The 13,885-nt window shown below is 39.9% G+C and overlaps 1 protein-coding gene across 1 annotated transcript in view; it reads left to right on the forward strand.

Moving 5' to 3' along the window:
* The window catches only part of LOC149306281 (intraflagellar transport protein 140 homolog), an 82,931-nt gene that overhangs the window by 14,982 nt on the left and 54,064 nt on the right, over window positions 1-13,885 (forward strand). The window contains exons 13-20 of the mRNA XM_089540485.1: window positions 1,287-1,359; window positions 1,814-1,905; window positions 2,724-2,851; window positions 4,178-4,295; window positions 5,937-6,067; window positions 7,449-7,599; window positions 9,465-9,596; window positions 12,697-12,893. Coding sequence (XP_089396611.1) covers window positions 1,287-1,359; window positions 1,814-1,905; window positions 2,724-2,851; window positions 4,178-4,295; window positions 5,937-6,067; window positions 7,449-7,599; window positions 9,465-9,596; window positions 12,697-12,893 — 1,022 coding nt within the window. The remainder of the gene's footprint in view (window positions 1-1,286; window positions 1,360-1,813; window positions 1,906-2,723; window positions 2,852-4,177; window positions 4,296-5,936; window positions 6,068-7,448; window positions 7,600-9,464; window positions 9,597-12,696; window positions 12,894-13,885) is intronic.

The following is a 13,885-nucleotide window of genomic DNA, read 5'->3' on the forward strand; positions in this document are numbered from 1 at the left end:
TAGCTGTTGAATAAGCACTGTAAAATCTGTTCAACTTATTACTTGATTTCAGTAGGTCTGCTGTCACTATGGGTCAATCTGGATCCAGCTCTTCATCTTTGTTTATTTCTTCAATACATTATTTCTTCCAAGTTACATTTGAAGTGGATTAACAAGATTCCATGGAAGCATTTACTATCTTTAAAAAAAAAAAGAAATAGAAAAATTTGTGATGATACAAAAATTAGGAAAAAGCAACAATACATGGATTCAGCAGCGAGTCAACCATATCCAATGAACATAATTTTAAAAAACCAAGCACTTCAGTAAATGAAATAAACTGTGAAACTGGTCTTTGCTTTACTGGAATCACAAGTGAGCATTCTCAGCAGGGAGAAAGAGTGAATATGACAGCCAGCACTATAGGAAGGTGTAGGAAGACACTAAATCCTACCCCCTTATCTTACTGCCTGTATTTGGGAGAAAAATGACCAGAAGATGGACTGACTGTTTCTTCTTCTGCCGCCTCCTAGGCCCCTTATATGAGAATAAAATAAGTCTTGGGTCCAGACTATCTGACAGACTGTGGGCCTGAACAGACAGACCAAAATAAAGCTGCTTCAGGTCACTTTGGAGATATGCTATTTAAATGATGCATGCATCCCAAGAGTCCGGAAGCCGCTCCAAAGCTGCACTCCAGCCCTAAGGACTGGAGTGCAGCTTTGGTGCAACTTCTGGCCTCTTAAGATAAGTATGTCATTTAAACAGCATACTTCTAAAGTGACCCAAAGCAGCTTTATTTTGGCCTGACTGTTCGGGCCCTGAATCTCCTTATATAAGGAAGGCTATACATTAAATAGAGGGCTTTTTTACAGTCCCATTATCCTCATAGGTTTGGTTGGCGAGGACCTCAGGAGAGCCTTCTCTGTGTCTGTTCAACTCCCTTTTGCAACTCTTTTGCATGGGAAGTCTGTTTGAGCCCTTCTCGTCTGTCTTTCCACTGGCAAGTGAAGACATTCTTATTTAGGCAGGGCTTCTGAATTTTAACTGTGGAATTGTAGTGTTTGCGGTAATGTGGTGTGCTGCACTTTTTAATTATTTTACTGAAACCGTGGTGTTAACATGTTTTATATATATTTTAATTGTTTTAATCATGTTTTTAATAATACTGATATTTATCTTTATTGTAGTCAGTAACTCTGTAAGTTGGCTCTGACATGATAACAAACAAATCTGAAGTAGCTTTATGTATTATAAAAAATATGAATTTAAAATGTGTTGTTTTTCAATTCTCTTGTAAATCTTAGGATGCTGTCACGTTTTGGAATGGAAAACAAGTTGCTGTCTTTGAATTTTCGGGTACCGCTTTACGAAATTTGGGTAAGATGAATGGATCTGAACAGGATGACTTCTGGAAGTGGATTTTAGATAAAAAATGTTGCTGTGTGTCTTCAAGTTGTTTCTGACTTAAGGCTACCCTAAGGCCTTAAGAAATCATGGTATTTTCATAGCAAGATTTGTTCAGCATGGGTTTGCTTTTACCTTCCTTTGAGGCTAAGAGAATGTGACTTGCCCAAGGTCACCCAATGGGTTTCCATGACCGAGCGGGAATTCAGTCCCTGGTCTCCAGAGTCGCCCAATGTGCAAACCACTACATCACACATGCTCTCTTAGATAATCATATTCAATGCTATTTATTCAATACCTTCACAATACAGTGGTTTGTTTTTTAAAGACTCTAATGGAAAATGTGCTTTATTGAGTGGAAATTTTAATTGGATGTGCCAAGTGTGTTACGATTATAATGAGAAACTGCTTTTGGATATGCCTCCAGGTTCTTTCAGCTGTGATTCCCCTGTGCTGGCTATGCATGAAGAAAACCTTTACACAGTTGAGCCAAATCGGGTTCAGGTTCGCACCTGGCAAGTAAGGATTGTGGCATCAGGTTACCCAGTGATAAAGTGGCTGTAGTGATACATTGGATTCTATGCAAAAATAAGATTTACCTTCTGTGAAAAACTAGTGGTGACATAAGATGAAAAAGCTGTCAAAATGGTGAAATAAAATACTTATCAGACTTTTAAGATTCACACCGCCAAACAATTAGAGCATAATATGCCAGACTTAATGGTTGAAAAAAAGCTTGGGTTATAGATGTGGCAATCTCAAGGGACTGCAGAACTGAAAACAAAGAGAGGAAAGATTATGAATATCAAGACCTACACATTGAGCTTCAGTACTGCTAGGAAAAGAAATGGACTGTGGTTGCAGTAGTAATGAGTGCCCTGGGAGCAATTCTAGACAGAAGGCCAAAACACTTGAATGAAATTGCCATAGATAGGATCACAATAGCATGTTTACCAAAAAAGTGACACTACTGGAAATGCGTCCTTGATTCTTGGATAGAATCTGATGGTCCAAAACTCCACTCAATAATAACTGTGAAATCGAGATAATACTAATAATTTCAGCAACAACAAATATTGTTAATAGTTTATGTTGAAAGTTTCATAGTGACAGCACTTATAACTTTGGGAAGTACTTCAAATAAAGACCCTGTCCTCCTCACTTTTTTCTTTTAAATTTTAAAAATTTCTTAACTTATCATACATTTTTCTTGCTTATTTGCTGCTTGTTTAGTGGTTTGCCAAATGAAACTGAGACAAGCCACTGTGGTCTTTGTAGTAATGTTCCAATAAAAAGGAAGCTCAGGTTTTAAAATGTTCACTCTTCTTTTGTTCCAGGGCACTGTTAAGCAGCTGCTACCGTTCTCTGAATCTGAAGGGAATCCATGCCTTCTTGATGTTTGTGGGAATTTCTTGACGGTGGGAACAGACATGGCTAACTTCAAAATATTTGATCTTTCTCGCAGGTACTAATAAGGATTTAGTGGAACTTGATTATATGCTGTTGTTGTCTTTTTAATTTTGCTTAAAAATATAGCAGTATGTACAAATTAAACAAAATTGGTATCCCCATCTCTGAGATATCTCATACCCCTCAGACTCAGTAAAATTAAAGGAAGTGATACAGCATTTGTATACAAGAATTTATCAAGTTGAATAAGTCTTCTAAGATGATGATGATGACGACGACGATGACAAGTCACAGACGTTATTAGTTCAGGTTCCTTTTTCTGTGTACTTGCTTAAGAGGACCATTAATTTCAATTCTTTGTGGTCTGAAATTATGCAGTACAGATATTAATGCAATCCAGTGTGGCATAGTGGTTTGAGCACTGGATTAGGGCTCTTGAGTCCACAGTTTGAAGCCATGACAACCCATTGAGTGACCTTGTGCAAGTCACACTTATTCAGCCTTAGAGGAAGGCAAAGGCAACCTCTTCCAAACAAAGAAAACCCTGTGATAGTTTCACCTTAAGATCACCATAAGACAGGAACAACTTGAAGACACACAGAAGCAATAAAAGTATTAAAATACTCAGTGTTACATATCAACATTTCAGTAGAATGTGTTTAAGTTTGCTGTGTTATACTTTTTCTTTGGAGAAAGGTGGAGGTATGAACAGGACTGCATCAGCCTTCAAAAGTGAATGAATTGGATTTAGATTTATCTTTGTTTAGAGCAGACCCATTGAAATCAGTGGCCCTTGAGTTAGTTGTGACTGACTTGCTTCATTAATTTCTGTAGATCTGCATGGCTATGTACTGAATCCACCCAAAATAGTAATTAAAAAAATCTTTATGGTTGAAGAATTCTGGTTTGGATGACTGTAGTTCACATATTTTGATCTTTGGCATAATGGCTCTATAACTAGAATTGAAGTGGTGGATGACAAACTGGGAAAAGTTGTGAGAGGTACTATATGAAGGGCATATAGTAACTGCACACATTTCTTGTTTTGCAATGTGCAGGCCTAGAGGGAGCCTGCAGGTAGCCCCTGTGAAGTTCTGTGCATAGTCTTTCTGTTTGTGTATTGTAAAAACAGACAAAAGGGTAGTGGACAGACATGAGAATACCTGCTGACTTACCTAGAAATGGTGTTTGTGTGAGAAATTAACCTGTGCTCGCAGTGATCCGTAAATTCTTTCTCTGGATTAAAACCTCCACTGTTGCTTAAAGGCAAAAATCTCAGTGCTTAAAAAACTAAGAAATTTTATACCGCTCGGTAATTTCCCCCCCATAACTGTGAAGAATAGGTTGTTCAAAATGTTCAAAGTGCCTCATCTTCCCACAGAGAAGCAAAAGTACACTGCGGTAGCAAGGCTCTTCCTGAACTGGTTCCTGGCACTAGTGGGATTGCATCTGTCAAGTGCAATGCAAGTGGAAACAAAGTGAGCATCCTCATCAGCAAGGTGAGTCTGGGCTATATTTTTCATGTTATTGAGGCCTGGACACATAAGCAGATCATAGAAACATCGAATTGGAAAGGACCATAAGAGCCATCTAATCCACTCCCCTGCCATGCAGAAGAACAGAGTTAGAGGACTCCTGAGAAATGGCCATGCATCTCTGTTTAAAGAAGAAGTCTAAGGCGCCTTACAGACGGGCCTAAGCGGCGCCGTCGTTGCGCCAGGAATACGCGCAAGGGGCGGCGCTTCCGGACGCGCCTTGCCCCTCGCGCGTATTCTGTATGGCAAGATGGCGGCGCCCTATACAGACGGGCGCGGCCATCTTGACGTAACAGACGCGCAGCGTCCGGACGTCTAAACCCGGAAGAGCCATCGCGAGTGCGCGCTTTGGCACTTGCGGCGGCTCTTCAGGGCTGCCGAAAGGAGTGCGATTTCTGCACTCCTTTTTTGCAGCGTGGAGGAGTCGCGCGGTTTGGCTGCTGCGGCTCCTCCGCGCTGCAACCGGCAGCGGCCCAAGACCGCCCCTTTTGGGCGGTCTGTAACGGGCCTGTGTTTCAACACCAGCTGCTTAACCATCAGGAAACTCTTCCTATTGTTTCTGTGGAATCTTTGTTCTTGTAATTTGAATCCACTGGTTTGTGTCCTAGTATATGGAGCAGCGGAAAGTAAACTTTCAAAAGGTAGAGGAAAGAACAAGGAGATCAGCAATCCTGGACTTGATCCTAACCAATAGGATGTCAGGAATTGTATGTACTTTTGTCCTCATGTAATATGTTGGGTGATGGGATATATAGTAGTAATAGTATGATTTAGAAGGGTGGGAGCAGACATATATTGTAATCCGCCTTGATTCCCCTGGGAAAAGGTGGAATAATAATAATAATAATAATAATAATAATATAATTTATTTATAGCCCGCCCAATCACAAGGAATATAAATACATTATTATTATTATTATTATTATTATTATTCAGTTACACTGCAGAAATAATCCAGTCTGATACCGCTTTAAGTGCCCTGCTAGGGAATCCTGGGAATTATTTGTTGTGACACTAGAGCTCTCTGACAGAGAAGACTAAATGTCTTACAAAACTACAGTTCCCAGAATTCCCTAGCATTGAGCCAAGGCAGTTAAAGTGATCTGAAACTGGATTATTTCTGCAGTGTGCTTTGGACTTCAGATGCTGAGATAAGACAGGTCCTAAGATTCTCCAAAGCATACTCTTCTGGTTTACGTAGTGTTTTGTATTTAGGACTATTTCTTCCACTTAGGTAGTGCTTAGAAAGTGCTAACATAGCCCAGTATGTTGTATAAGTGTTTTTATTTCTCAGGTCTACAGTTTGTGGAAAAAACAAAATAAATTGTGTAAGTATACATTTTAATGGATAAATCAAATTTTTGAAAAGATTGTGAACAATGTTATTTTGTGTGTGTATTATTTAAGCGTTTCTGTCATCCAAGAAAATACCAGCCACACCGAAACTGTGAACATCTGGAAAATAATCCAAGATCTATATAAATGTATTTATTTCTTGTTCTTTATTTTGTTCATCCTCTCAGATTGTGTTTAATCAGCCATTGCTAGGATTAGACAATTAGGTTTTATTTTCCCATTTAACTCCTCTTATTTATTCTTTTGTAGGCTGATGGGAGCATTGATTCCAAGATCTGGTTCTATGACATTGAGATGGATACAGTTACCCTATTTGATTTCCAGTCTGGTCTACAGAAAGATGCGAGGGAGACTATGTCCTTTGGACAGGAAGATGAAGGGTAAGAATTCCTCTCGAGGAAGAGTGCTAGTGGAAACTATAGATACATGCTTTAAAATTAATGTTCACGCTTTTGCTTTCAAGGAGCTTACTCTGGAAACCATTTTTATATTTCACCCCCTTGTATATATAACAGCCTGTTTATTTCTTATTCATTGTTTGAATAAAATTAAGTGTGAAATAAGGGGAAAACCATGTACACCTTGCTGAGCTCACTGGAAGAAAGGTATATGTATGTGTATATATATATATATATATATATATAGAGAGAGAGAGAGAGAGAGAGAGAGAGGGGGGGGTAAATAAAGGTGAGGTGTGTGTATAAGTGTAACAATTAAAAATGTTCAAAAGCATATAGTTAGCAGTAAGTTTGGTTTAAAATAATTTTACTGGAGTAGGAGATTCCCTTAGATTTGCTTTTTTGTTCTTTTGAATTAATGGCATTGATTTTGGAATTAATTGTTGACTTCGTTGAGCGCTGCCTTTGAACATAATTTTATTATTTATAAATGTCTAAACGATCCAGCAGAGGTCACTATAAAACTAAAATGCCTGTCGACCAGTATTTCAAAAACATACATTGACATGGTCTGAGTATTCATTATAAGTCAATCTGTATTTACTTACGATATTAAGTATATTTGCTAATGGAACGCACCACAGAATTCCAAAAAAGAATCAGCATGTGTTTCATAGACATTTGATTTCATAGACAAAGCATTTGATAGTCCTACATCTGATAGTCCTGATGAGGAATCTGTACCAAGGACAAGAGGCCACCATCAGAACAGAATTCGGGGAAACAGAGTGCTTCCCAATAGGCAAAGAGGTCAGGCAAGGTTGTATCCGATCACCCTACTTGTTTTCCTTATATGCTGAAAACATCATAAGGAAAGCAGAATTAGAAACAGAAAAAGGTGGAGTTAAGATAGGAGGAAGCAACATTAACATCCTAAGATATGTAGATGACACCATAATATTAGCAGAAGATATTCAGGAATTGGAACAGTTAGTAAGGAAGGTCAAGGATGGAAGTGCAAAGGCAGATCTGATGCTGAACATAAAGAAAACAGAAATAATGACCCCAGAAGAAATATACAAATTCTATCTAGACAATAAGGAAATTGAGATAGTTTGTCTCCTTTTGATTATACTAAATGATACCAAATGTACTAAAAAAAATTTTTTTGGTAAATCTTTTAAACATGTACTTGCTATTGCTATTACCCCTGTCTGTTTTATATTGCTTAGCTTTTTATTGTATGACGGATTTCTGGTGTTTCAGTGGTCTGTGACTGTACAATAAACATGGATTGATAGATGTTATTTATGGTTTTCACAAAGTACTGTTACCTGGATTTATGCCTGTGTTGTCTTAATAGGTCAAACACGTCGGAATTTCCTGAACTGTGTCATCGCATCCCTGTTAGTCAGTTTTGGGATCAAAATGAGCCAAGGCTTTTCATATGCGAAACAGTCCTTGACCCAAGTCAGCAGGCGCTGGACAAGAAACAAGAATCATCAGAAAACATGGTACAACTTTCTTCTTTTCGTAGCTGATTTGATACTGAATTGTTTCACGGTGACATTGTACTCAATGCTTAGCTGGAATTTTCAGCTTCTTGTCATGTGGAATAGAGCTGAAAGCCTTGAAATTCTCATGCAAAAGGCTGACAGTAATGAAATGTAACAGGAAAAGGTTAAAATAATAAATGGTGCATTGGACAATTATTGAAGGTTCATTCTTACCTGCAGAGATGGAGACATTCAGCATCATTTAGCTCCATCACCACCTAGGCAAAGAGGAAACATGTGGCCTAGAGGACTTATGTTTTCTATAGAGATCCGGTCAGAGGGTGGAGTCGGGTTGGGGTCCTGCAGTGGAGGACGACGGGCTGAAGGACTCAGAGGGAGCCTGGACAGGAGAGGCGGAACTGGCCCAAGGGGAAACAGCTGGGCCAGGGGCGGAGTGGTGAAAGGAAGCCGCACAAGGGGGTAGAAAACGGGTGGAGAAGGAAGCCAGGGGGATGAGGAGCCAGGACGGGACTGGACGCCAAGGGAGGAAAGAAAGACCGGCCACAAGGCTGAGATTGAGGCCTGGGTCCGGGACGCCCTGTCAGCAGAAATCAACTGGCACTACTTCCGGGGCCGAGGAATGGCTGGCGGTCGAGGCAGAGACCAACAGGACCCAGTAGAGAGTCTGTTGGCTTCCCTAGTCCATCCCACCGCGGATGACTTGGAGCCATTTCAGGCCCGCCCTGCAATCAACCCAGGTCCGAGACTGTTGTGGGATATAAGGGGGAGGTGCTGGCCTCCGGAGCGGAGCCCACGTGGATGGCCCGTGAGAGAACTAAGCCCAGGACTGGAGGAGTCAAGCCCTTAGACGGCGACACAGTGTGGAACTCGGACAGTGAAGTAACTAGTCCCCAGATAGTGTTGTCTATGGGCCTATTTAAGTTAGCTAATGGCGGTGAAGTAACCAGCCTCAGTGTTATTGTTGCCTGTTGGGCCTGTTTTTGTTGAATTAAAGACAAGTTAAGCAGCTTACGGTGTGAGCGATTTTGTGGCATGGAACCCCTTGGACCACCTTCCCCAGCTGGCGGAGCTCATGGCCTGGCGACAGATCCCAAGTTCCTTCCTAATTTCTTTATATAGAGTTGGCCCTCTATTTTCGCAGGGATCCATTCCAGACTGCCCCCCGCACAAAAATGGAGGCTCGCGCATATTCAAGCCCCTTAGGTGCGCACCATTGAAATAGCGGTGGTTGCCCCTCCACGGATATTCAAGATTGTGGATCTCAGATCCGCGAGTTAAGAGGGGCAACTGTAGTGATGTCAACATAGGGAGGTTACAAAAGATAAGTAACATACAAAAGGAAAAGAGAACCAACCGCAATAGAATAGAATAAATAAAGCGGCTTCTGATCACTTCAAGGACATGGCATTTAGATGACACATGGCCCCGAAGTGGTCAGAAGCCGCTCCAAGGCCGCCCAAGGCAGCCCAAAGCCACCCGCAAAAAGAGTAGATTTAATTTGCTCCTGCTGGCAGCCCATTTGGGACTGTGGCAGCATCCTGCTTTATGAGCAGGACGTCTGGTGGCTGTGGTTCCAGGCCGATTTGGGCTGGTGTGGCCAGAGACTATTCCTTTTGGGCTGTCTGATTCAGCCCTATTTGACTGCCAAGATAAATGGTTCCAGAAATGCCTGGATTTTCAAAGGCAGAACTCTCTTTGTTTGCTGTGACATACGGTAACGTTTGCTGCAGCCTACATGTTTTGGAGAGGAAGATAGTAAGTAGCTCAGCCATCGTGTGTTCTGTGTCTTACCTAGAAAAAAAAAGAACCTAAAGACCAATATGATGCTATGAAACCCCAAACGTTTTTCTTTTCCTTTCCAGATGGATGTTTTGATTATATGCTTCTTCACTACTGAAGAACATGGCCTTTTGCTCCAGGATAGTTTTCCATTGCCGTCATCCTACCAGTCTCTTTTAGGCATGGAGGTGCCCCATTATTATTTTTCTAGAAAGGTGAGCAGTTCAAAGTTTGAGAGGTCATCTCTGAAGCACTTTTCCTCTGTCTGAAATGTTCTGTATCCTGTGGAATAGGTAATGTAAACTGAGAGGAGAACAGTGCTGCTCTAAATGGTGGTACCTGGACTGGTGCTGGTCCCTGAGTGACTGGCTGTGAGTCCCTTGCAAATTTTCAGGAAAGAAGGAGACAATTTTAACCAATGGACACAAATTGAATGCCAGTCCCTGTCTCATTGTAAAAAATATTGCTGTTCCCCTACATCAGGTATTCTAAGAAACGCTGGACTAGAATATTGATTTTGAAGTGCTTAAGCATTTCTAAACACTACATAAAAAATTAAAAATTCACCGTTGCAGGTTTTCTATCCAGTATACAGGATATAGATGAGAAAAAGATAGGGAAGAAACAGCTGAAAAGCATCAAATCTTGATAAGTTACATTGTATGTGCCTATTTTATATCTACGTAAGAGAATGGTGAATACTGAAATGGGGCAATGATGTAAATATCTATTCTCCAGGACAGATGTTGTAGCTGCTTTTATTCCAGCTGATAATCCTTTGAGATTTCATGGTAACTATATCTCTCCTCACCATGCTTCCTCAGAATGAGTTTTCTTAGAACTTGGACCAAATAGTGCCAAATATTGTTCTGGTTGCTGTGGTTGTGTGCTTCCAAGTCATTAAGGCAACCTGTCATGGGATTTTCCTGGCAAGTTTCTTCAGACTCTGAGGCTGAGAGAGTGTAACTTGCCCAAGGCCACCCAGTGAGTTTACATAACTGAAACGAGATTTGAACCCTGATCTCTCAGTATCCTAGTCCAGCACTCAAAGCGCTACACCATGCTGGCTCTCAGTTCTTGTACTGATGGAGAAGACTTTGTCTGCATTGCAGATGATGCCTCGAATCATTAGTGCTGAGACTCCTCTGTTTTAAATGTGCCTTGCACATAAATTGAATAAAAAGGCAAATGTTAAATGAAAAAAGCAAGATCTTTTTAACCTTTTTATAACTGATCTTTATAGCTGCAATGGCAACACAACAGACATGGCTTCTGAATTTCACTACACTTTCTGTCATTTCTGCTTACCTGTAATAATCTTCACATTGTTTATTCTTTTATTTGCGCTTCTTTCTGTTTCTTTTTCATTTCTGCTTCCCAATAGTTAATGTTTTGGAGGGGATCTCTCTATAAACCATATGTAAGTATTATGAGCTGTCCTGCCTTAGTTATAATTTGCTTTTATTCCATGAACTTCTGGTTTGCTTTATTCAGCATATTTATTCATAAGCCATTTGGGGGGGAGGGTCACCTTTTTCTGCGGAAAACACCTAGAAATGTGAAGTTTTCTAATAAAATAAAGGGGACTATTTGGATAGAAATATCTCATGGAGCAGTGGTTCCCAACCTTTTCTATGTCCCACACCCCTAGGAAATGTTTGATGAATGCTTGTATATTAATGCTTGTAATAACCCCTTACAAAAGTAATATCATATTTCAAGATAAAGAAGTCTAATTTCCAATTTTTGCATCACAAATTGAACCATACAATATTGTGGGTGAACAAACTGAACTTTAAAAAAAGAATAAGATTTTAACTCAGTGCATAAAATGCAAATCTAAGTTGACTGATTAGATTCTAATTTGTTCAGTAAAAAAATATAAATAGTAAAATTAATCCTTATTGTGAACATAAAATTCAATTACTATATATACTCATGTATACGTCTAGAAATTTTAGTCAAAAAATTCACCCCAGAAACATGTGTCAACTTATCCAAGGGTCAATGTAAATGCTGTACTTTAAAAGTTATTTTAAAATGAACCATCCCCTGGTGAAAGGCAAGAACATAATCTGTCCTGGAAGCACTGACTTCCCACTATTCTCTCATCCATCCAGCCTTTGGTATAAGTGTGCTGGAATTCTGTATGTTCTTTGACATTTTTTTCCTTTGCTCCATCCTTTACATCATTTATTACATGCCCCTAAGTTTTACCCTCGATTTATCCATGGGTCATATCAAAATCCCTAATTTTAGCCCCAATTTATACACGAAGTTGACTTATGGTTGAGTATATACAGTACTTTTTTGCTCCTACCTCTCATTCATAATTGTGCCAAAACGTGAAACCTTCTTGCTGCTTGCAGTCCACAGTCTGCATGAGGATTCAAGAGATTCCTAGGTTTTGTCTTGATTGACAAAAGAAAACTGAATCCAGATTAACACAAGTACCTTTGTTGATACTTTGTTGAAATTCCATCTTGCACCCCATGGGGCTGCAGGCACCCCAGGTTGGGAACCCATGCCATCTTAAGAAATACAATAAGCTACCGGTATATTTGAATATTGGCAGGCTTACTGTTGAGCAGTTTCAAATCCATAATTTAGACTTAAGCCACAATAAGCAATGTTCTCCGGGTGATCAGGGCTCAGCAGGATTATGTTCCAGCCCCTCTTCTCCAGTGATATGCAGTGCAACAATAAGAAGCAGGATTCTTATTGCAACTCCTTGATACACTGCAAATTAGTGGCAGGAGAGGGCTGGAGACATCATCCTGCTGCTTTCCAACCAACCAGCAGAATTGTCTTTTGTTGGTCAGTGAGGCTGCTGGCTGTTAAGGTAGGTTTGGGGAATTGGGTCAAGAGATGATGCATAGTTAAGTGATCTTAACTACATCCATGGTGTCTGATCTCTGCTGCAATTTTTACCTCAACTTTGAAAATACTAACGTCTTTAATAATGTACTGTCACAAGCGAAGAAGCACCCCTATGCATGTCTCATAAAGACAGAAACATCCACAACGTACAGAAGTGCATATTGGATATGTCTAGAGTGTGCACAGTAATGAATGTTTCCTAATTTTGTAGACTGGCCTACATATTTGTAATATGAATTTGTAATTCAAGTGAGTAAGACATCAAAATCTAATAACTGATTGAAATCTAGATTCTTTTCCTGTGCATTAAAATTATGAAGGCATTTCTTTTTAGAGGAAGAAATGTCAGTGCTGGAGGGGGGAAGTGGGTTTGGTTCAGTTTGGGTTTGTTTTGTTGTTATTTTTTGCTATATTAACTGTTTTTCCCCCTTTCAGCCTGAAGCAGAGAGAAAAGATGGGAAGGAACCTGGCGTAGTATCACTCTACCAGATGGTAGCCAGAAGACCGATGCGTGATTTCATTGGTCTGGAAGAGTGTGACAAAACTACACGTGATGCTATGCTTAACTTCAGCTTGCATCTTACAATTGGGGATATGGATGAGGCTTTTAAATCCATCAAACTCATAAAAAGGTAGGATCAAAATTTGGTATGATTTAATAGTTGATAGCTTTAATTTTATCTTTCCTTGACTAATATTTTCCTCCATCCTGTTTGGGGTCTGGACTCCAGATTTTAGGCATGGTTTGGTTTGGGGTGTGATGTAATTGCTTTGATACTGGTCTTGCATTAAATGTGCTTGCCTTATACTGTATACATTTGTCCTGTGCCTCATTGTAGCTATTCTTCCTGGATGCTTGTCTGGATCAGAAATGTCTTGACCCTCAGGAAAATTAGGGGCCAAGGCAAAAGAGGATCTGGGAAAATATCTCACCCAGAGGGACAAACAAGAAGAACATTGTGTAGTTTTGGATAAAAGGGAAGTTGGGCAGCTTTAGAAGAATCTCCAAGGAATTTTATCTTATTTATTCTCTCCCCTGAAAAGATGCTTTCTGCTCCAGTGGTGAAATCATATGTGGTAAGGAGCTGACTTGTTTCATCAAAGGGCAAAGAGTGGGTTTTTTAAAAAGAGTAATTTGAAAAACGTAGGGCCACCATGGTGTAATGGTTTAAGTATTGGACCATGACTCTGGAAGCTAGGATTTAAGTCCCAACTTGGCCATGGAAACCCACTGGGTGATCTTTGGCAAATACCATTCTCTCAAATTTGGATGGATTGAAAGACCAATCCTCTGATCAAATCTTGCAACAAAAAAAGTGATAGGTTAGGGCCATCATAAGTCAGAAATTGCTTAAAGGCACACAAAAAAACAAATTAAGAAAATGTCCCGGGGAAATACTTCAGGCCTGCTGTGATTCTGGATCCACTTTTCTAAGTCCAAGATGGTCATCTGTATCAAGTCCAAGTGTGATCCCTTTTTGATAGGTAGTGTGTATAACTGTTGTATCTCTTTTCGTATTTTACTTTCACTCTTGGGATTAATTTCACAATCAAAAGGGAAAAAAATTCTAATTGTTGTCTGTAATTGGTCTGGCACATGTGAGAAAATGCTGATGCTAAGTAT

The sequence above is a fragment of the Sceloporus occidentalis genome, unplaced genomic scaffold (genome assembly GCF_023333645.1).
Source record: "Sceloporus occidentalis isolate IW3139 unplaced genomic scaffold, rSceOcc1.0.p SCAF_10, whole genome shotgun sequence".
NCBI classification, from domain to species: domain Eukaryota; kingdom Metazoa; phylum Chordata; class Lepidosauria; order Squamata; family Phrynosomatidae; genus Sceloporus; species Sceloporus occidentalis.